A 22,769-nucleotide genomic window follows, 5' to 3' on the forward strand; every position below is an offset into this window, starting at 1 on the left:
GTCTCTCCGTCCCCAAAACCAGAAATGTCTCATTCAGTGGCGTGATTTTGGAGGGTTTTGCCAAATCTTTCAGGGAGAGGAGCCAGAGGATCTTTAAAGGGAACTGCCTTCCCCATTCAGGCTTGTCTCCGTGAGCTTGTTTTCTCACACGCCCAGCAGCCCGTGGACAGCATGTCTCGGGAGGGCCAAGATGACTTTCGTTCCTGTTGCTTATGACAGCTTGGACCTGAGGTGCCTCATGGTGAGAGCGCCATGAATCATGAAGTAAAGTTAGTTACAGGACGGAGAGGTGGAAAGCAGAGCCCTCCCTGGAGTGGCCAGTGCGGGATTGTTTTCCTCCTGCCCAGGCTGTTACTGCCATTCAGTACCTTGAAGGTTAAGTGCTCCAGGGATATTTTTAAACAGCAGGGGCCAGCTAATCTAAAAGTGACATTTAAAGTCACACAGTGAGCAGCCGGCAGGCTTAGATTCAGGCCCTTAGCAAACAAGGGACTTGGAAAATGTCACCCTGAAAGCACAGTTGAGAGGACATGGGAAAAGAAAGGCTGAAGAGCTAAAGTGGTAAGTCAGCCCCTCCCTCCCTGGGATCAGCAATCAGCCTGTGTCTAAGGGACCAGGAACTGAATGTAGCCTGAGAGCAGCCCCAGTACGAAAGTGGGCACTTGGGGTTCCTAGGAGACCCGCTCTGTTTGAGGGATGCTGCCCAGAAAACCTTGGGACACAAAGCAGACAAAAGAGAAGGGCCTTGTGTGGCTTCTGTAACTAGGTTGCTGGGGAGCCACCCAAGTACGTTGATCTCCACAGTTCATTTAAATGAAGTTCTGTGATTTAAATTTTTTTTTTCAAAACTCCTGTCTTAAGAGAAAGTATGTTTCTTACAGCTGTCCCCTGTCTCAAACTGGCTCATTTTTTAAAAAGTAGACTGTAGCTGGTTGCATTGGCACACCCCTATAATCCCAGCAGCTCCGGAGGCTGAGGCAGGAGGATATCAACTTCAAAGCCAGCCTCGGCAACTTTGCAAGGTCATGAGCATCTTGGTGAGACCCTGTCTCAAAATAAAATGGGCTGGGGAAGTGGCTCAGTGGTAAAGTACCTCTGGGACCAATCAGTTCCCAGTACCCAAAAAAAAAAAAAAATTAAAAAGACCCTAAGAGTAAAGCATATTTAGCACTCCTTTGCTACTAGGAAGACAAGATTTTCTTTTAATTTTTAAAAAATGCATTGTAAAGTGACAAGAGTCTAAAACAGGAAGAGTCAAACGAGCTGTCTTGCCTATGGCTCCCATGTAATCCCAAGAGATACTCAGCAGAATTTGCTATAAATTCCCCACATTTTTGTGCCCTCACATGGTATGCAGTATAGCTTTCAGTTTTGTTGTTGTTGTTGTTATTGTTATTGTTATCATTAAATATAAATGGGCTTCCATGTAGGTAGGGTGACCAGCATCCCAATTTGGCCAGGATTGAGGGGAACTCCTGGGACTCAGGGCTTTAAAAACAAAGGTTTTAGAAGTTACACTTTTCCATCTAACTGCAAATACGAATTATTTACAGAACCTGGTGTCCTTTTTCCTTTTTTTTTTTTTTTTGTAGTTGTAGATAGACAGCAGCCCTTTATTTTATTTATATGTGGTGCTAAGGATCAAACTCGGTGCCTTACACATGCTAGGCAGACGCTCTGCCATTGAGCTTCACTCCAGCCCCAAGACCTGGTTTCTTTCCTGATGTCTCCAAGTTTTCAATGGAAAGACCCATCCAATCCGGAATCACATAGGGACTGGAGATGCAAATATCCCCAATCTGACTTTCTTTGAGAAGCTCTGGGAGGGTACTTTAAATAAAATGCAAAGGCATTTTTATCTATTCCTGCTCAGAAGCTGAGTAAACTGCCTTGTATTTTTATCACCTTTAGGTCCTAGACCAAAATTAGAAAGTTGCATTACGTGAGCTTCTCAGGCTGCCAGGGTTAGGGGAGGTTTCTTTTGAATGGAAGTTTCCTCCAAGTTTACCCCACGTGATACTTTGGGATACCTAGTTCTAAAGCTTCCTCTGAATGTTGAGCCAGGGGCTCCTCACTTCAGAGGTGACTTTTCTGTACCCAGAGAACCCTGGATGCTGTCAGAAATCTTGCATTTGATCTGAAAAAGTACATTCCATGTTTATTTCATACTCTGTTCTCACAGATGTGTTTGCTATAATAATAGTAAACTTCATATCTAGAGGAAGAGTTTTCTAGGCAGATGGGCAAGTTTCATTTATTCTAGGAATCGGGGGTTCCTCGTACCGAGAGGCCAGGCAGAGCATAGCTGGAAAATGGAGGTCTTGATTACTGGGTAGCTGTAGGTGCCGGGTGTTTCATCATTCTGATGAAATCCAGGTGTTTTCTAGTCCATTCCATGGCCAGAAACCAAGATTTAGAGGGTTTCCATGATAAGCTCAGGGCAATAAGATGACAAATGGCAGAGCCCCACCCAGGTCTACTCTGCTCCTGAAGTCCTTAGGCCCATACCTGGGTTGGGTCCTCAAGAACAACTGCACTTAGAAATGGTCCCTTATTTATTTTTTACTTAATTTATTTATTGTGCTGGAGATGGAACCCAGGGTCTCCCACCCACCAAGCGAGCACTCTGCCACTGAGCTCCATCTCCAGGCTTTTTATTTTGAGCCAGGATCTCACTAAGTCACCTGACCTTGTGCTTGTGATCCTCCCGTCTCAGCTTCTGGAGTAGCTGGGGTTTCAGACGTGTGCCACCACACACTGCTGTTTACCTTTTAAGTCAAACTAATTCCCGAATCAGTGATAGTAAGGAAATCTGACACATTTTCCTTTTTCTTTGGAAGTCGGCAGTTGCAGGCTCGAGTCGTAGCTGGAATAATCAGTTGTGGGAAGCAGCCTTCACCTGATCTGGAACCTTCTCCCCACTCTGTTGGAAGGAAGGCTGGTCTCTTATCTCCACCTCCCAGCAGAGGGGGCCTCTGGAGCCGCCCTGTTGTGGAACAGGGGCTCTGACCAACCCACACGGGGATCCAGACCTTCCCACTGTACTGTGTGATTCTACAAGATGTGACAGAAACGTTTTTTTGACAGAGGAGGGGACCATCTTTCAGGACTGACCCATGCCACCCCAGGGGGACATTAAGCCCCCAGCGCCTTCCTCACTCCTTGCACCATCTGGGGGCTGGTGAGGACTGGAGAAGGGCCACAGGCTGGAGCTCTTGAGCAGGGCTTGGGGTGGGTGGGTGAGTGAGTGGCGCTCGACTCGAGGGTGCTGGAGGAGTCCGCCAGGGAGAAGAAGCTGGAGTGACTCAGATCTGCCACAGCCTGTGGCACTTGATCTAGGAAAACGTTGACACATGCCAGAGCTAGACGAGCCATCGCAGCCCCAGCTCTGCCGCTTCACCATGGTGTGACCCTGTCCAGCAGACGCCCCCTCTGGGCCTTGTGTCCTCATTCGTAAAGTGAGAGCACACACATCGGAGTTCTTGTGGCCATTCAAAGGGACAGCATAAAGAGCACAGCCCAGGACTCACTGTGTAGCAAAAGCATGATAAACATTGGCTTTCATCATTATTCAACAGGCTTTTGCTTGTCCAGGGCCTGCTCAGTGCCTCCATGGGAATGCGCTGCCTTTTCAGGAACCCTCTTTTCAGAGTTGTTTTTCGAATGCCAGCTTGCTAGAAGTGGGGCAAGAGGGAATCGGGAGTTGGTGACACACCTGGGCCCATCTGGCCTTGTTTGGTTTTTGGTACTGGGGACTTAGCCCAGGGGCACTTTACTGCTGAGCTATATCCCCAGCCCTTTTTTGTGTTTTATTTTGAGACAGGGTCTCACTAAATTGCTTAGGGCCTTGCCAAGTTGCTAAGGCTGGACTTGAACTTGCAATGCTCCCGACTCGGCCTCTCAAGTCTCTGGGACTGCAGGCGAGCACCACTCACCCGGCCCATTTGGGTTTCAAGCCCTGTCTAGTCTCACTGAGCTCACCTTCCTGTTGGAGAGTCTGGTATATTGTGATGGTGACCCATAGACTACCTGTGATAAGTCCTAGGAGGAAGAGACCAAGGAGCCATGAGCCCAGTGCCACACCTTGACATTCACGCCCGTGGGGGCTCCATGGGAGGGAGGATCCTCCAGGTGGGCAGGAGGGTGATGGGCTGGGCACTCGACACGCCCAGCTAGAGTCAGCATCCAAGCCCATGCTGCCCCTTCAGTGTTCCAAGAGCCCACCCCTGCCCTCGGGAAGCCTGCAGTCCACTGGTGGAGATCAGCGGGTGCATTAAAGACATGGTCATGTCAGCCTTGATGAGTGGCAGGAAGAAAAGGGACATGTCATTGGGAATAAGACAGACTGTGGAGGGTCAGGACGGGTCTGGAATGGCAACATGGATGCCAAAGACAGTAAAAAGAGCAAGAGACAACAGATAAGGGTGTGGAGAGGGTTCGGCCAGAGAGGGAAGAACATTCCAGAACATTCCAGGCAGCATGTGCAGAGGGAATTGGAGGCCCCAAATGACCAGGGCCCTGTGGACCGTGGGAAGCAACACAATGAGAAACCACTGAAAAGCTGAAATTTAGTTGCTGCATCCTGTCAGTAAAATAAGGTACTGGTACTTCCACGGAACTGGTCTCACAGGGTGACACGAGATAACAACCCTAACCCTAAGACAGAGCCCAGCGCAGTGAGAACCAGGACGTATTAGCTACTCGTGTTCACGGTTAGCTCTGTGGGTAGGATGCCGGGCATTCCATTGTACGTGGTGTTTGCTTGGTGGGCCACACAAACGCGAGCTTTAAACTTTGCATCCAGGGCTGGGGAGAATAACAGCGAATGCTCATGTGCTCACCTCAGTGATCACCGACGGCCTGTTCTTGGTGTTTCATCTGCCCACATGCTGGCTCTTCTCCCCTCTATTTAGTTTCCTGGCATTTTTATTATGACTATTTCAAACATACAACAGTTGAAAAGAATTTCACAGTGACTGCCCGTGCTCCTACTGTTTGGATTCTCCCGGTGACATCTTAGTATATTTGCTCTCCCTCATGTCTGTCCTTCTATCCACATTTTTTATGCATTTCATATAAATTGTAGTCATTAGTATCTTTACCTCTCAAATACTTCAGCATATTTATCATTAACTAAAGTTCTGTTTTTCTGCAATATTTTGAAAATCTCAGCCAGATAGCTTTCTGCCCTCAAATATTTTAGTACCTATGTCCAAAAGAGATGAGGATTTTTTAAAACTATACATCACCAAAAGGGTCTCCAACCCAGTGATAGTTCCTTAATCTAGAAGAAGTGTCCCTTGGGATCTGGAATGGATTGGTTCCAGAACCCCTCCCTTTCCCTGCCCAAGGATACCAAATCCACAGAAGCCCAAGTTCCTTATATAAAATGGCACAGTGTAGCCGGGCACTGTGTCACACCCCTGTAATTCCCTAGGAACTTGAGAAGCTGAGGCAGGAGGATCGCAAGGTCAAGGCCAGCTGCAGCAACTTGGTGAGACCCTCTCTCAAAATAAAAAATGCAAAGGCTGGGGATGAGGCTCAGTGGTAGAGCATGTCTGGGTTCAATCTCCAGTCCTCCCCCTAAAGAAAATCACTTAGATTATTTATAATCCCTAGCGTAATGTAAGTGCTGTATGAATAGTTGTTATACTGTGTTGGTTAGGGAATGATGAAAAGAGAAAAGAACTTTTTTTTTTTTTTTAATATTTCAATGCGTGGTTGAGTCTGAGGATGTGGACCCACGGGTGTGGACAGCTGACGGCACCTGCTGCATGCTCAACTGTCCTCCAATACTCTCAAACTGATTTTTAATTATTTAAAGTCAGGACCCACACGAGGCCTATTAAGCTCTGTCTGATTGTCACCACACCTTTATTAAGTGCCAGTTACTGACTGAAAAAGCTGGGTTTTTTTGTCTTGTAGAATTTTCTACATTCTGCATTTGGCTGATCACATTTCCCAAGTGTCACTTAACTTGTCCCTCTGTGCTTTCCATAAGTACTTAGGCACAGGGGCTTGACTCAAATCAGGTGCACATCCTTGGAGAGAGAGCTCGAGAGGTGTCGCTCTGTTTCCTACCCTATCACAGCAAGAATGTGGCATCCGGTTTCCTCACTCAAGTGATGGGATATCGACCTGAACCCCCTCAGAATGTTCTCCATCACCCCTTCACCAGTGGTTCTACGAATCATTGGTTAGCCAAGCCTAGGTTATTATTATTTTATTTTATTAGTTGTAGATGGACACAACACCTTTATTTATTTTCATGTGGTGCTGAGGATCAAGCCCAGGGCCTTAGAGGCGCAAGTCTTGTGCTCGACCACTGAACCACAATCCCAGCCCCATATTGTTTTATTATCGGTTGCAAATGGTCAGTTTCTGCTCCCATCAGCCCTACACCTACTAGCTGTCATTGTTCCATAAACATGACTTTCATCAAGCATTTGGTCACCCTGAAACAGTCCCTATGGTAAAGTTAGTTTGTTTCGTTTTGTTTTAATAATGAGTTGCTCTTGAGGTTTCCGCAGGTGTCAGTGAGATTGTTTTGAGTGACATTGTGACTTCCTGATTTGTGAAAAGATACTTGATGTTTTTCAATCCACTGCCATCATCATTGTGTTAGGGCCCTTAGCAGGGCAAACTTCTGGAAGCTCCTTGCTTTCAGGCAGGACAAGTTATCTCTGTTGGCCATGTAACATCTCTGCCCTGTCAATGGCGGTCACATCAGCCATTTCTCCAAGGGGTCAGGTCCCTTTCAATGGGAAGAGTACTTAGAAACCATAAAGAGGACACGAGGGTGCCTGTGAACTCTCACAACATCTTTATGGCTCTTCTGTACCCAGAGGTCTGGAGGGATAAGGCTGGGGCCAGGCAGCTGTCGGGAAGCTTGTGCAATGGCCTGAGTGAGAGAAAACAGTGGCTTGAACTTGATCTTAGATAAAGTGCTTAGCACAAAGCCTGGAACGCTGGTGAGCGCAATCAACGTTGGCAAACTAGCTTTCATTGTTTGCTTGACTTAAATCGGTTCACTTGAAGCTCACCTACACTATGGGGAAGACGGCCTGACATCCCCACCACGTACATGAGAAAACCATGTACGCACTCAGAGGTAGAGAATAAACTGCTCAAGGTCATGTAGCAATGAAAGAGAACTTGGCTGCAGATCCCATCCTCTGACCAGTTCACTGAATTAGCCATAGGGTTCAAACTCAGAAACGACTTAGATGATGATGATTTTGTGGTGCCAGAAATGGAACCCAGGACCCCGCATGTGATAGGGAAGGATTCTACCACTGAGCTACATCTCCAACCCCTTAAATTAATTTAAAAAATTTAAAATTTTAGTTGTTGAAGGACTTTTTTGTTTTATTCATTTATTTATACATGGTGCTGAGAATTGAACCCAGTGCCTCACACATGCTAGGCGAGCGCTCTACCACTGAGCCACAACTCGGCCCTTAAATTAATTTTTGATACATTAATCCAAGAGGCTGGCCCACTCTCACTTTATCAGATTGTAAACTGTGATTCTAGCAAGGCTCCTGAGGGTCAGGCCACCCTGCAGATCCTCTCCCTGCACCTAGAATCTCTGCCTCCCTGCTCATTAGTAACCTGAAGTGACCCTTGAGACTGCCATTGATGACCTTTGCCTGTGTGACCTGCAAGCTCTTCTGAGAACACATTCTCATTGATTTAGCCCTTCCAGGCCCCGAGGAGGTTAGCCTTGTTGGAGAGCTGCCATTCCAACACTGTCACCTGGCTGGTGACAGTGCCAAGCCCTCTCCTCTGGACACTGTATCTAGAACTGTTTTTGTGTTGATATCTGAAAGGGGGGGGGTGGGGGGATCGCTGGCCCCTGTTTAGAAAGGCAGATTGCCCCCAGGGCTTCGTCAGTTTCCCCCAACTTTTGCACCCAGATCTCAAAGGTGGTGGAAAGCCCTGGGTCAGCCTCAAAACCGATGCTGTCCCCATGGGGAGGCTGTGGCTCAGTGGCGAGCAGGTGGCAGGGCCTCTACTGCGGGGATCACTTGCTGATTGACCAGGGAGTCCCAAGTCTTAGCCCACCTCTTTCTGTTACCTCACTCCTGTCATTGTCATGCTGGATGGTGCAACGCTTCTGCCCCAGGACTGCAGGTTACTAAGAGGCCCTCAGCCAGCAGGGCCAGGGCCAGTTGGTGGCAGAGGTAACCCATCCCGTAGCAGTGACGTCAGAGTAGAGCATTGCATTAAGGTCCCTGTTTCCCGAGGGCCACCCGCACATCCGTCCTGCCAGCCACGCCTGGTTCTGAGCTTCCTTTATGCCAGGCTCAGCTTTCACCCATTGAACCAGTCCAACAGCTGCTCTGCTGAAATTGGCACTGTTACTGTCCCCATTTCCCAGGTGGGGAAACCGAGGCTTACGGCCACTTCTCCTGTACGGGGTGGAGCTGTGATTTTAGCCAAGGCTGTGCTGCCTGAGCCCTTTGCCTGGTCATTGCAGGCCCTCCTTGCCCCCAGAAGGAGAAATGCCCTGAGTACACCGCAAGACCCTGCCTGGTGTGGTCTGCTGCCGTTGCCATCTCTGGCCCACCCTCGTCCCAGCTCTAGGCCGGCTGGCCTAGTTTGGGTCCTGGAGAGGACAGCTCCCTCTCGGCTTTTTTTTTTTTTTTTTTTTTGAGTAGTGCGGGGGATTAGAACCCAGGGCCTTGTGCATGCAAGGCTAACACTCTACCAACTGAGCTATATCCCCAGCATCAGCTTTGGGGTTTTTGAGTTTCCGCTCCTCTGCCTTGCATGCTTGTCCTCCACCTTCCTTCCTGGGCCTCTTCCTGCCCTTCCTTGCACTGTGTCCCCAGCAGACCAAGCCATCCCTGGCGGTTACTCAGGAACCAGCCAAGGATGCTGCTGGCAGAGTCAGAGCACTGCAGAAGCAGAGGGGCGGGCGGGGAGATTCCACCTGAAGGTGGTGAGGCCCCTCCCCCCAACCGAGGTGAGCTGGACGGTGGCCTCCCACAGTCTCTGCGGGGTAACTCAAGTGGACTGCAGCCCAGCAGTCAGCCTGGTGGCCTTGGAGACAGCAGAAAAAGTTCTCATTGGAGGTGGGAAGCTGGCTCCTGTCACCCTCACCCAAGGCATTGGTGGGTGTTCCCCGAAGACCTGGTGCTCTGGCGTGTGGTAGGTTTGAGAACTACTGATCCTTTTAAGGTCTCTGTTCCGGGTCTCTAATTCCACTGCTCCAAGGGAGTGGCCAGGTAAACCACTGGATTAGACTGCTCACCTCGACCCACTGCACATCTGGCCGGGATTGTACGCCATGTGTCTCCAAGCTGTGTGGCTTGGGACAAATCAGGCCACCTCTCTGGCCATCAGATTCTCATCCTTGAAATGGGATAAGAATAATATCTCCTTATAGGGCTGCTGAGATCCCGTGTGGAAGGTGTTGGCTCTAATGGAGGGTGTTAGTGTAGACCCCGTGTGTCTGCAGTCAGGCATTATCAGAGAGCAGCCTCTCCTTAGGTTTAGGTTGCAATTCCTTTGTTCTCCCTAATCATTTTTTCCCCACAGTGGCAGGGGAAGCTGGGTTCTTGGCCCACATAGGAGTTTTGTCTTCTCAAGTCTTTCCGTCCCTCCACTGTCACCTAAAGGTTGTCACGTTTCCTCCCTCCCTCTATGCCTTCCTTCCTTTGTACAGGGATTGAACCCCAAGGGCACTTAACCACTGAGCCACATCCCCAGCCCTTTTGATATATATATATATATATATATATATATATATATATATATTTTTTTTTTTTTTTTTTTTTTTTTTTTTTTTTAAAGAGGCAGGGCCTCACTAAGTTACTTAGGGCCTGGCTTTGAACCTGCGATCCTCCTCTCTCAGCCTCCCAAGCCACTGGGATGACAGGCATGCACCACCAAGGTCCACTGGTTGCCCTCCTGCCTCCTCCTTGGTTTTGCTGTGCCTTGAAGGGGAAGGTTGTTGACTGAGCAAATCTGGTTGATGCTCACAATAATTCTGCAAAGTGTCTTTTCTAGATGGGACTCAGAGCTTCAGAGAGAGGATGTGATTTGCCTGTGATAACTCTCCCTTGGTGACAGGGCATCACATCCTGCCTGAGCCTCTGAGTGTGGATGGGGAATGGCCATCATGGGCAGGGCGCAGCTGCAAACCCAGCACTGTGCAGCACGAGCAGTCCCACTGAACTCTCCACCATCCCAGGATGTAGGTACGGTCCTTATCCCCGTTTTGCAGATGAGACGGAGGATCAGAGAGGGCATTTAACTTGCCCAAGCCTTACCAACTTGTGGGTGGCAGAGCTGAAATGTGAACCAGGACCGTTTCCAGGGAACCAAGCAGAGTGCCCAGGGACAGTTGGCTTTTGCTGCCAGTACTGTCTTAGTATAGATGTCGTGCCACCCTGGAGCTGGGGCTCCGGGCCCTAGTCCTGGGGCGGCCTCTGCTCCTCTGTAAATCAAAGGCGCATGGCCAGACAGTCCCTGCGTTGCCCTGCGCTGGGCTGTGGATTGGAGCGGACAGCTTCTGGCGCACTGTGGGCGGGGCCAGCGGCACGGTCTGGGTGCAGGTCGGTGTCCTCTCCAGGCACCTTCTCGGCCCGCAGTCACTTTGACTTCTCCCTATCAGTTTTAGGGCTTGCAAAAGGACCTTGCGCCACCTTCCCCCAGCTGGAGTGTCCTCGGCCACCCACTCTGTCCCGATCCTAGCTCTTCTCTTTGCATCCTGCCCAGCCTGGTCAGGCCCAGGTCGTGCCGAGCCTTCCCTCCGGGGCCCACGGGTGTCTGACTGGTGAACGCAGAGCCCCATCCCGTGTCCTGTCTCCCCAGGCCCTCGTAAGGACAGGAGCATTTAGAACCTAATCCAGAGACGCAGATTGGGCAAGGGGACAATTGCATGAGAAGCAAAGTAGGCTCAAGTACAGGAATGTGGCAAGCCAGAGGGCGGTGGCCCTGGAGGCTGGCCAGCCAGTGAGCGCAGATGGCCTTTGAGAACTGGAGCTAGGTCAGGTGAGGGCTGAGCTGGGACCTTCACAGATGGCTTCAAGTTGCGGGTGACAGATAAGGGTGCGCGGCAGGACTCGGGGAACACTCGCCTTGGCTGGAGCAGCCGTCCAAGCCCCTCCCCCGTGGCCTGATGCGGCACACCACCAGCCTCCCACTGAAAGGTGACACTCCACAGGCCGGGTTCCCTCAGTCACCCTGTGGGCGCCTGTCAGACTCACATGAGAATGGAGCCGGTGGCCATGTCCCCAGGGACGGTAAGTGGCAGAAGCGCTCAGGACTTAAACTGGGTGGGAGGAAAAATCCAAGTGGGAAAGGGGATGGCTGGATGGGGACATTGTGTCCCCTCTGTCCCTGAAGACCTGGCCGTGTATTTGGTGAGGGGTGCAAGGGCAACAGCCTGCCAACCCCCCCCCAGCACCCCTCCCCCACACCATGGTGGTTGGCAGCTGGCCAGCGCTTGTTGAGCCCAGAGGTTTTGTGTCACAGCAAAGCCACGATGACTCTGGCACCAGGCAGCTGCCACCTGAATAGATCTGCAAGAAGTAGCAGGGCTGGGCCGCAGCTCTGTGGGAGAGCCCTCTCTCACCTTGCATGTGGGAGGCTCTGGGTTCCGTCCCCAGCGGTGCAAAAAGAGAAAGTAAAACAGCTGTGGCTGCATCTGGTGCCCGGCTCAGTTGGGTTATTTCAGAGACATAACCAGGCAACAGCTGGGGCATGGTCAGGTGCACAGAGGCTCCTTGGGAGCAGGCGTCTAGGTTTTGCTGCTCATGGACTGAAACCAGCAGAACAGGGCTCACTGGGGGTTGCGGCCCAGGTCTGGCCTTGCTGTCTACACGTCCACCTGCTCCAGCTTGAACCGGATCAGACTGTGGTGTGGGTGATGATTCCTTATGGAATCGATTTGTATCCACTTTCAGTGCGAGGGAAACAGGAAAGGTCAGGAATGTTGGGCCAGGATTTGAGCCAGCGCTAGTTACTGAGCTTCTCTGAGCCACAGTTCACCTAATGGTAGAGTGGACGTAAAATCATGACCGCAGAACAGCAGTGATGTCCAGGAGGTCATTCTGAGGATTGGAGGTGGGTGGTGGTGAGGAGCCTGGGGAGCTCGGTGGCTATGTCTGTGCAGGTGTTATTTGAAGGACAACTGCGAGGCAGGTAAATAGGGCAAGAGGTAGAATCCCTATTTTATAGAGGAGGAAATGAGGCAGAGAGTCTGGTAGCTCTCTCAGACAGTTCCCTCATCTGTCTGTGTGTACCCACTTGGAAAAGGTTCTCCAAAGGTGGGTTGGGATTTTCATGAGATCCACTGGTCCCCATCAGAATAGCAGCAGGTCTTAAAGGGTTGCAGAGTGAGAAAGAAGGCTAAACCATGTTTAAATTTAAACATTGAAAACTTGCCTAACGTTGGCCACATGTAGAGCTGGTCGCTCTACTTACAGAGCTTCCAGTTTCAAATGTGGCAGCTTCACTGACCGTCCCTCAATCGCCTGCCATGCCTATGTCTGACCATCTGCCCATCCACTCACCTTTTCTCTCCATGCACCCCCCCCATCTGTCTTAGTCCATTTTATATCACTATAGCAAAATACCAGATGCAGGACACTTTAAAAAGAAAACAGGTTTATTTAGCTCATGAGATCAAAGAGCATGGTGCCAGCATCTGCTTGGCCCCTGGCGAGGGCCTTCTGGCTACATCACAACATGGCAGGTGGCAACATGGTGGAAGATCACATGGCAAGACAGGAAGCCAGAGAGATTCAGGGGGTCTTCCCCTCACCATACTGGGGATGGAACCCAGGGACTTGCACATGCTAGGTGAGCAGGTGAGAACTCTGGCACTCAGCTGCATCCCCAGCCCTAGGCTTGCTTTTGTATTTTTTATTTTTCAACGGACTCTACCAGACCAGCATAAATCCCTTCCAAGGGCCCCACCATGACCTAATAATCAGTCACCTTAGGCCCCACCCCTTAAAGGTCCCACCACCTTCCAAACTCGCCACGCTGAGGACCAGGACTCTAACACATGAAACTCTGAGGGACACACTAGAATCAGATCCAAACCATAGCTCTCCATCCAGCCAATTCCAGAACAAAGAGTTTGCATCCTTCAAAACTTGCACCATAAGATCACCTTTCCAGTGGGGATCCATGTACACATGGGTTCTCAGGGCTCACTCATCCTGCACTGCGGCCGTCTAGTTTGGCTCTTTTCTCAATAAGATCAGAAGTTTTTCGTTTTACTGTTTTCCTTTGGGGTGGCAGGATGTCCACTACTGATTGCATACTGTTGCTATTTCTTATTTTGCACAATTTCAAAAATAAACATTTAAAACTGGGCTGGGGATGTGGCTCAAGTGGCAGTGTGCTCGCCTGGCATGTGTGCGGCCCGGGTTCGATCCTCAGCACCACATACCAACAAAGATGTTGTGTCCGCCGAGAACTAAAATAAATAAATAAATAAATAAATAAATTCTCTCTCTCTCTCTCTCTCTCTCTCTCTCTCTCTCTCTCTCTCTCCCCCTCTCCTCTCTGTTTAAAAAAAAAAAAAAAAAAAACATTTAAAACTCGCCTAACGTTGGCCACATGTACAGGTAACTCTCGGTCCAGAGCGCTCAGAAGACTGGACTCCCGGTCCACGCTCCTGTTGTTCCTAAATGTAACTTCAGACATGAGACCCTAAAGTCTAAAGGGCAGCTTGGGTCAAGCCCTTGGCTGGGCTCAGTGTGTGGGCATGGATTCAGCCTCTCACTCAGCACGCGCTTGTCAGACACCTGCTGTATGCCAGGCACGGAGCTGGGCACGAGGATCCCGAAAGGGCCACCCCACCAGTCAGGGAAAACAGACAAATGTGGTGACATCCGTGTCATCAGGACAGACGTCTGTGCCCGCCAGCTAACTGGGGCAGGCAGGCTGACCAGGGTTGTAAAAGTGCTTGGCCAGTGTGACCAGCAGAGGGCGTGAGAGGGGACTGCCACTCTGCCAAAGCCAGAGCTAGCAGGACCTTCCACCCTGCCCGCCTGGAGCCTGGGGAGGCTGAGCCTGCTGGACCTCTGGGAAAGCCAGGGTAGCTTTCACAACCTTTGTGGCAATGCCCTTGCCAAGCACCGATTTCAGATTTTTTCCTGGGGGCATGGGTGAGCCAGCAGTTTTCAGGGCTCTGACATTTCTTGCTGAGGTCCAACTTTTTTTCTTGATAGCTTACTAAGTGCAATAGAAATAGTAATAAAAAACACACCCCAAGCCCCAGAAGCTTCCAGTTGACCACTAGGAAGAGGAGGGAGACGGAGAGGCGTAGGTGCTAACACAGTGACATTTTGCCCCACATGGGACATTTGTCAACATCTGGAGACGTTTTGGATTGTTACAACAGTGGGCATGTAATGGGAAGAAGCCAGGAACACTGTTCAGCCCACAGTATTATGCAGGCCAGTCCCACGACACAAAGAATTTTGTAGCCCCAAATGTTGGTTATGCCCAAATCGAGGAATCCTGGCATGAGAACAGGCTTGGGCCTCAGAAAGAAACACCTCTTTCTAATTTGGCGGGGGATATAGCTAGGAGTGAGGTTGCTGGATCTTATGGCAGTTATATGTCTGTCTTTTTTTTTTTAATATTTTTTAGTTGTTGATGGACCTTTATTTTATTTATTTGTATGTGGTGCCGAGAATCGAACCCAGTGCCTCTTGCATGCTAGGCAAGCAAGTTACCACTGAGCCACAACCCCAGTCCCATGTGTCTGTCTTTTTAAGGAACCACGCAAACTCTTTTCCACAGTAGCTGCACCACTTTAAATTCCCATCGACAATGGACAAGGGTTCCAACTTCTGTATGTCCTCACCAACACTTACTGTCTTCGTATATATACTAATCAGCTTTCTTCACTATAAGGAAATACCTGAGGCAATATGTTATAAAGAGAAAAGGTTTATTTTGGCTCATGGTTTTTGAGTTCCGGTCCAAGATCAAGTGGCCCTAATTGCTTTGGACCGCTATTTGTCTGTTTTGTATGTGTGTGCACACACTTGAGTTTAATGTGCTGGGGACCAAACCCATGGCCTCAGGCATGCTAGCTGAGTGCTCTGCCTCTGAGATATGTTCCTAGCCTGCCCTGGGCCCCTGACAAGGCAGCCATCAGGGCAGGAGCCCCTGGGGAGCAAACCACTCACTCCAAGAACCAGGAAACAGAGCCAGACAGGCCAGTCCAGGGCCCTGCAGTCCCCTTCAAGGGCATATTCCCAGTGACCTTTGTTCTTCCCACCAGGTCCCACTTCCAAAAGGTCCCTGAGCCTCCCAATAGCATCACCCTAAGGACAGATCCCGGAGGCCGTTCTGCAAACCAGCATGTGTCCAAGTTTTCTCTCCCTCTCCCCCACCCTTGCTTCCTTCTCCTCTTTTCCTTTTGGGACTATGGTTATTCTAGTGGTATGTCACTATAGTTTTGATTTGTATTTCTCTTATGACTAAGGATGTTGAATAAAATAACTTCATGTTCTTATTGACCATTTATATATTTTCTTAAAGAAATGTCTGTCTATTCAGATCTTTTGCCCATTTAAAAATTGCCTTGTGATGGGCACAGTGGTGTATGCCTGTAAACCCAGCCACTCAGGAGGCTGAGTCAGGAGGATGACAAGTTAGAGGCCAGACTGGGCACTTAGTAAGAATCTGTCTCAAAATAAAAACTGAAAAGGGCTAGAGATATAACTCAGTGGTAAAGTGCCACTGGGTTCAATAAATAAATAAACAAATAAAAATAAATAAAATAAAAATTGCATTGTTTGTCTTTTTGTTGTTGAGTTGTAGGAGTCTTTATATATTTAGGACACTAGATCCTTAGCAGATATATGGTTTGCAAACATTTCTCCCATTCTGTAGTTTTGTCTTTTCAATTTTTTCTTTGTGTACATGTGGTGCTGGGGATTGAACCCTGTGGGCCTCGTGTTTGCTAGACAAGAGCTCTCCACTGAGCTACACCCCAAGTCCCCTTTTAAATTCCTTGATAGTATTCTATGAATCTCAAAAGTTCTTATTTTCAGCCAGTCTGGTCTATCTATTTGTTCTTAGGATGCTCTTGCCTTCAGTGTTCTGTTTAAGATTCCATCATCAAATCCAGGGTTTCTTGTCAAATCCCTGTTTTCATCTATGAGTTTTATGCTTTCAGCTCTTATATTTAGGTCTTTGATACATTGTGAGTTAATTATTTATTGTATATCATATAAAATCAGGTTCCAGCCTCGTTCTTCTGCATGTGGGAACCCAGCTGAGACTCTTCTTTCACCATAGAGTGATCTTAATGTACTTGTCAAAAATAAATGGCTGGCTGGGCGCAGTGGTGATTACACCTGTAATCCCAGTGGCTCAGGAGGCTGAGGCAGGAGGATCACAGGTTCAAGGCCAGCCTCAGCAACTTAGTGAGGCCCTAAGCAATTCAATGAGACCTTAACTCTAAATATAATATTAAAAATGGCTGGGGATGTGGCGCAGTGGTTAATTATCTCTGGGTTCAATCCCTGGTACAGAAAAAATAAAAGAAAGTACATTGGCTGTAGAGCAGGAGGTATGTTTACAATTGATTCTATTCCACTGGTCCATCTTTATGCCATTACCACACTGTTTTGTTTACTGTAACTTTGCCTTAAGTTCTGAAATTAGGAAATGTAAGTCCTCTCACTTGGTTCTTCTTCTTTTTTTTTTTAATGTTTATTTTTTAGTTTTTGGCAGACACAACATCGTTGTTTGTATGTGGTGCTGAGGATCGAACCCGGGCCGCACGCATGCCAGGCGAGCGCGCTACCGCTTGAGCCACATCCCCAGCCCATTGGTTCTTCTTTTTTAACCCTGTAAGTCCCACCATCCCAGAGGGGGATCACCTATCAGAAACTTCAATCTAGCAACCAATATACCATCATAGTAATTTTAAAATAAATGTTATAAATAAATTCTAGAGGACTGTTTTTCTTCTTCTTCCTCCTCCTCCTCCTCCTCCTCCTCCTCCTCCTCCTCCTCCTCTTCCTCTTCTTCTTCTTCTTCACTTTTCTTTGCATTTATTTTATGTGAGTTTATTCCTGTGCTGTGTTTTCCTTCCCCCCTTTGTCTTCTGTGCTGCCTCCTCTTCTGGCTTGGAAGCGGAGTGTCCTTTTGCAGTGAGGATCATTGAAATGTGGCAGGGGACTCAGGTGTGGGTTAATCCGACCACCAAGTCGTGTCTCGGGTGCGCTGCTCACCTGGATGCTCAGTGACCAGAGAACCTACCCTCTCTGCATTTTTAAGCATGTGCAGCAACAATTCAGCACTCTTTTGAGGCCACCAACCCTGCATCCAGCCCCACTGTTTGGCCTGGGCACACCTCCCTACTCCATCACTGTACACTGGAATGGCACACATGGCTTCTTTAAGGTGACATCTTTCAGGTACTTGGTGGCTTTTCGTATATGCACACCCCTGATGGCCTACGCATCTCATGGGTGTTCTTAAAATGAATGTGAAGATTTGAACCTCTTGATTTGCATGATTTCATGGGGTTTTTCTGGGTCAAGAGAGTAGCAAACTATTTTCTTTCTTTCTTTTTTAGCACTTGGGATTGAACTCAGGGCCACTCGACCACTGAGCTCCATCCCTAGCCCTTTTTTGTATTTTATTTAGAGACAGGTCTCACTGAATTGCTTAGTGCCTTCCCATTGCTGAGGCTGGCTTTGAACTCGCCATCCTCCTGCCTCAGCCTCCCAAGCCACTGGGAATATTGGCATGTACCACCACACCTGGCAGCAAACCATTTTCTTCACAAATCACCTCAATCACCTCAGGCTACTTACAGGAAGAGGAAGACCAATGTACACTGGAATGGCACACATGTACAGATCTTCACTTCCTTGGTTAAATTTATTCCCAGGTATTTTATTCTTCCAGATGCTGTTGTAAATGTAATTCTATTCTTACTTTCCTTTTCAGATTGTTAATTGCTGATATATAGAATATAACAACCAAGTGTCACGTGTTGATATTGTATCCTACAACTTAACTTAAAATTTTATTACCTCTGGTTGGGGCTGTGGCTCAGTAGCAGAGCGCTTGCCTAGAATGTGTGAGGCACTGGGTTTGATTCTCAGCACCGCGTATCAATAAATAAAAATAAAGGTCCATTGACAACTAAAATATATGTGGTATATATAAAAAGCAAATAAAATAAAGGCATTCTGTCCATTTACATCTACAAATTTTTTAAAAAAATTTTATTACCTCCAATAGTATGTGTGTGTTTCTATACACATCTTCTTAAAATAGAAATAGTTTTCTTCTTCCTTTTCAAGGATGCTTTTCATTTGTTTTTCTTATCTAATAGCTCTGTCTAGCACTTCTAGTACAGTGTTGACTAGGAGTGGTGAAGTGGGCACACTTGTCTTGTTCCTATCTTTGGAGGAAAGCTGTCTTGAGTATGATGTTAGCTGTTTTTCATAAATTAATTTTTTTTGAGAGAGAATTTTAATATTTATTTTTTAGTTTTCAGCGGACACAACATCTTTGTTTGTATGTGGTGCTGAGGATCGAACCCAGGCCGCACGCATGCCAGGCAAGCACACTGCCACTTGAGCCACATTCCCAGCCCCATAAATTAATTTTATTTATTCATTTTTGTGTGTGTGGGGGAAGTACTGGAGTTGAACCCGGAGGTGCTTTATCACTGAGCCACATCCCTAGCCCCTTTTATTTTTTATTTGGAAAAAGAGTCTTGTTGCTGACATTGGCCTTGAACTTGCAGTCTCCTGCATCAGCCTCCCAAGTCTCTGGTATGCAACACCACACCCAGCCACTTTTTATTATTTTAAAAAAAAATTTTCTTTTTGTAGTTGTAGATGGACAGAATGCCTTTATTTATTTATTTATTTTAGAGAGAGAATGTTTTAATATTTATTTTTTAGTTTTCGGTGGACACAACATCTTTGTTTTATTTTTATGTAGTGCTGAGGATCGAACCCAGCACCCAGCGCTTACCAGGCGAGGGTGTTACCGCTTGAGCCATATCCCCAGCCCTATTTTATTTATTTTTATGTGATGCTAAGGATCGAACCCAGTGCCTCACACGTGCTAGCTAAGCACTCTGCCACTGAGCCCCAGCCCCAGCCCCAGCCCCAGCTCCACTTTTTATTATTTTGAGTTCCCCTTCTGTTCCTGTTTTTCTGAATATTTTTGTCATGAAAGAGTGTTGGTTTTATTCATATGTTTTTTTTTGCACTGATTGAGATGATTGTGTGGATTTTTAAATTTGTTCTGTTAATGTGGTATATTAAGTGATGTAGAACCACCTTTGACAAACTTTTCTTTAAGGAGAAACTTGAGCCATTAAGGGGGCATACGTCTGGGGAGGCTGAGGCAGGAGGATCTTGAATTCAAAGCCAGCCTCAGCAATGGCTAAGCAACTCAGTGAGACCCTGTCTCTAAATAAAATATAAAATAGGGCTGGGGATGTGGCTCAGTGGTTGAGGGCCCCTGAGTTCAATCCCAGGTACCATCCCCCCCCCAAAAGAAACTTGATCTTAAAAGATTAAAAAACAAAACCCCTCTGACCCTGTGTGTTACCTAGAAAAATACCCTTGCCAACATTTCAGCAATTCTGCTGCCAAAAATGTTCAAAAAGTACTTGGGTCATTTCCAGGAAATCTTGAGAACTTTTCCACTTCGCTTCAGAACAGTGTGTTGAAATGACAAGACAGTGCCATTGAGATACCACAGCCATCGGCTGCAGCTTTGTGGTCCTGTTGTGACTCCTCTGGCGTACAATGTGGTGGAAGGGATCATTCTTTTTTTTTTTGCGATGCTGGGAATGGCCCAGGGCCTGGTGCCTGCTGGGCAAGCGCTGCCCCTCTGAGCCACATGCCAGCTTGCAAAACTGGTTCAGAAGTTGTCGAAATATGTTCGGGTCCCAGTTTTTTTGAACAGTACTTTCTTCAAGGAACGATTATGTGCTCATTAAAACAGCAGAGTCTGTGAAGGGAGGAGGCGAGGGCCAGACACCAGAGCCTCCGAGCTCATTCAGCCGCAGAAGCCCCCACTGCACACAGAGTCCTAGACCCTGGGACTGGAGCCCCCCTGGTCTCACTGAGGGGTGTCCCAGTGGTCAGCACACCTGTGTCAGGCAAGGAGGGGGCCTTCCTCCCTCCAGGACTGCGGTGACAGCGGGGACAGTGATACAGTGACGCAGGGGGATGACAGGAGCAGTCACACCCTTATCGTCCCATGGTGGGACATGCACATCCACGAGAGCCTCAGCAGACTGGCTCCAGGGCCGTGGATACCAACACCCATATGGAGAACGGTGTGTCTGCCTCCATACCTGTGCTCCTCCCCTCGTAGGCCACCGTCTCTAGGCCACTCACATGCCTGACGCAAGGCCATGCTGTGGGCAGCTGTGCACAGAATCATTCAGGGAAATGTCTGTTTGGTGCAGATGCAAATGTTTTCCCTCTATTTTTTAAAATTTTTTTTGTGGTGCTGGGGATTTGACCCAGGCCTTGTGCATGTGAGGCAAGCACTCTACCCACTGAGCCATGTCCCCAGCCCTTCCCCAGATATTTTTCATCGGTCGGTTAAATCTGATGATATGGAATGCACGGATACAGAGTGCCAACTGTATACCTTAATCTTAAAAAAAGTTAACAGTTTCATTGAGACATAATTCACGAACCATACAATTCACCTGAGTGAAGGAGAAGTCAGTGGTTTTCAGTGTCTTCACCGTCTCCTTGGTCAGTTTTAGAACATGTTCATCACCCCACCCCCCCCACCCCCCTCCCCCGCATCATCATATGCTCCACCTTTAGCCAGCCCCTGCCTCCCCACCCCCCAGCAGCCTTCAGTCTTCCTCTTGTATGTGTGGGTGTGCGCATCCTGGACAAGTCATATGCATGGAACCATCCAGTCTGTGGTCTTGTGCCTAGCTTCTTTCACTTGACATAATGTCTTCAAATGCTAACACCTTATAGCATGGATCAGAGCTTCGTCCCTTTTCATGGCTGAATAATACTCCATTATATTGTAGATTGACATTCTGGTTACCTATTCATCAATCAAGGGTATCTGGGTTGTTTCTGCTTTTTTGGCTTTAGGAATAATGCTGCTCACTTAGTCCTCTTTCATGTGCAGGTTCATGGTTCATGTGAAGCATGTGTTAGTATTGCTACCTTAGTAGTGTGCTGTTAGAATACCTGAAACTAGTCATTTTTAAATAACAGAGATTTATTTCTTACAAATCTAGAGGCTGGGACGGCCAAGATCAAAGGCGGCCCTCTTACTGTGTCTCAAGCAGGAGGCACAGGGCAAGAGAGCTCCTGAAAGAGGGGTCCAGACTTTCTGGGTGTGGTGGTGCACACCTATAATCCCAGTAGTTTGAAAGGCTGAAGCAGGAGGATCATAATTTGAGGCCAGCTTCAGCAATTCAGTGAGGCTCTAAGTAACTTAAAAAATAAAAAAATTAAAAGAGTTGGGGATGTGGCTCAGTAATAAAGTGCCTCTGGGTTAGTACCAATGGGGGAAAAAAAAAGAGGAGTCCAGACTAACTTTTCTAAAGACCCACTCTGGTGCTCACCAACCCACCCCATGAATCCCTCTCTCACAGCACATTGCAGTCACCTCTCAAAGGCCCCCCTCTCCACAGTGCTGCACTGCAAGGGGGACTCCATTCCTACCACATGAACTTTGGGGAACTCATTCAAACCGTAGCCATGGCTGGGCTCGGGAGGCTGAGGCAGGAGGATTGTGAGTTCAAAGCCAGTCTTGGCATAATCAAGGTGCTCAGCAACTCAGTGAGACCCTGTCTCTAAATAAAATACAGAATAGGGCTGGGGATGTGGCTCAGTGGTGGAGTGCCCCTGGGTTCAATCCCCAGTACCACGCCTGTGCAAAAATAAAACCCTTAGCCGTGTCATTAAACTAGAGTCAAGAAACCTAGACCCAGGCGGTGGAGGGCCAGCCTGGTCACAGAGCACCTCCTGGGCCAGGCTGGGTGGAGGACCATCTCTGCCCGCTGCCCAGTGCCCACCAGCTCCTTTATGTGAGAAAGGACTCCTTACTCAGACCTTAAAGTCTCTCTCCTTTTCTTTACAGAGTTCCTGAATGGTCTTGCTTCTTTTCCTATCTTGCCTGATCTTCTACTGTCTGACCTTCTCCTGGTTAAAAATCGGGGGGAAAATGACAGACGCCCAGCCAGCCACCAATGGTCAGCTGGAGGCCAGCTTCACCCCGAGCCAGGAGGCCTCTCCAGCCTCAGACCGCTCGGAGGACAACCTCCAGGGAAGTGGCAGCGCCACCCTCCTGCCAGGGACCCCCGGCGGGGCCGAGCTGGCCGCCCCCCCGAGCCCCGAAGGCGCCCGTCGGCAGAGAAGCTCCAGACCCCCCGCGCACCAGAGGCCCCCGAGAATCCCCGTTTCTTCCGATGGCACATGGCCCTCCCCGGAACCCACCGCCAGCGGGACGGGGACCCAGGGACCAGAAGCCCCAGGTACCAATGGCCTGTCCTCCCCAGCCCGGCCCCAGGGCCAGCCAGCCAGGCCCCTCTCCAGAGCCGACGAGAAGCAGGCGCACCTCAAGCGGCAGCTCCTGACCAGCTTCATCCTGGGCTCCTTTGATGACAACTCCTCCGACGACGACTCTGGGGCCAGCTCCTTCCGAGAGTCCCCCCGGAGAGGCAGCCGGGCCAGCCTGGGCGCCGTGTCCCCGGACTCTCCTCACACTGCAAGTGAACCTGAGACCTCGGTCCCCACCATGAGGTAACGGGC

General features: G+C 48.7%; 1 protein-coding gene across 3 annotated transcripts in view; it reads left to right on the top strand.

Moving 5' to 3' along the window:
- Positions 1-406: 406 nt before the first annotated feature.
- The window catches only part of ACACB (acetyl-CoA carboxylase beta), a 125,411-nt gene continuing 103,048 nt past the window's right edge, over positions 407-22,769 (top strand). For 2 of the 3 annotated variants that reach the window (XM_081286015.1, XM_081286016.1), the window contains exons 1-2: positions 408-561; positions 22,099-22,760. In XM_081286015.1, coding sequence (XP_081142141.1) covers positions 22,108-22,760 — 653 coding nt within the window. In that variant the 5' untranslated portion in view covers positions 408-561; positions 22,099-22,107. Of the gene's footprint in view, positions 562-22,098; positions 22,761-22,769 lie in introns of all 3 variants that reach the window. The other variant, XM_081286017.1, reaches the window with a different exon arrangement.

The sequence above is a fragment of the Spermophilus citellus genome, assembly GCF_964194105.1.
Source record: "Spermophilus citellus genome assembly, chromosome: 3".
In the NCBI taxonomy this organism is placed as follows: domain Eukaryota; kingdom Metazoa; phylum Chordata; class Mammalia; order Rodentia; family Sciuridae; genus Spermophilus; species Spermophilus citellus.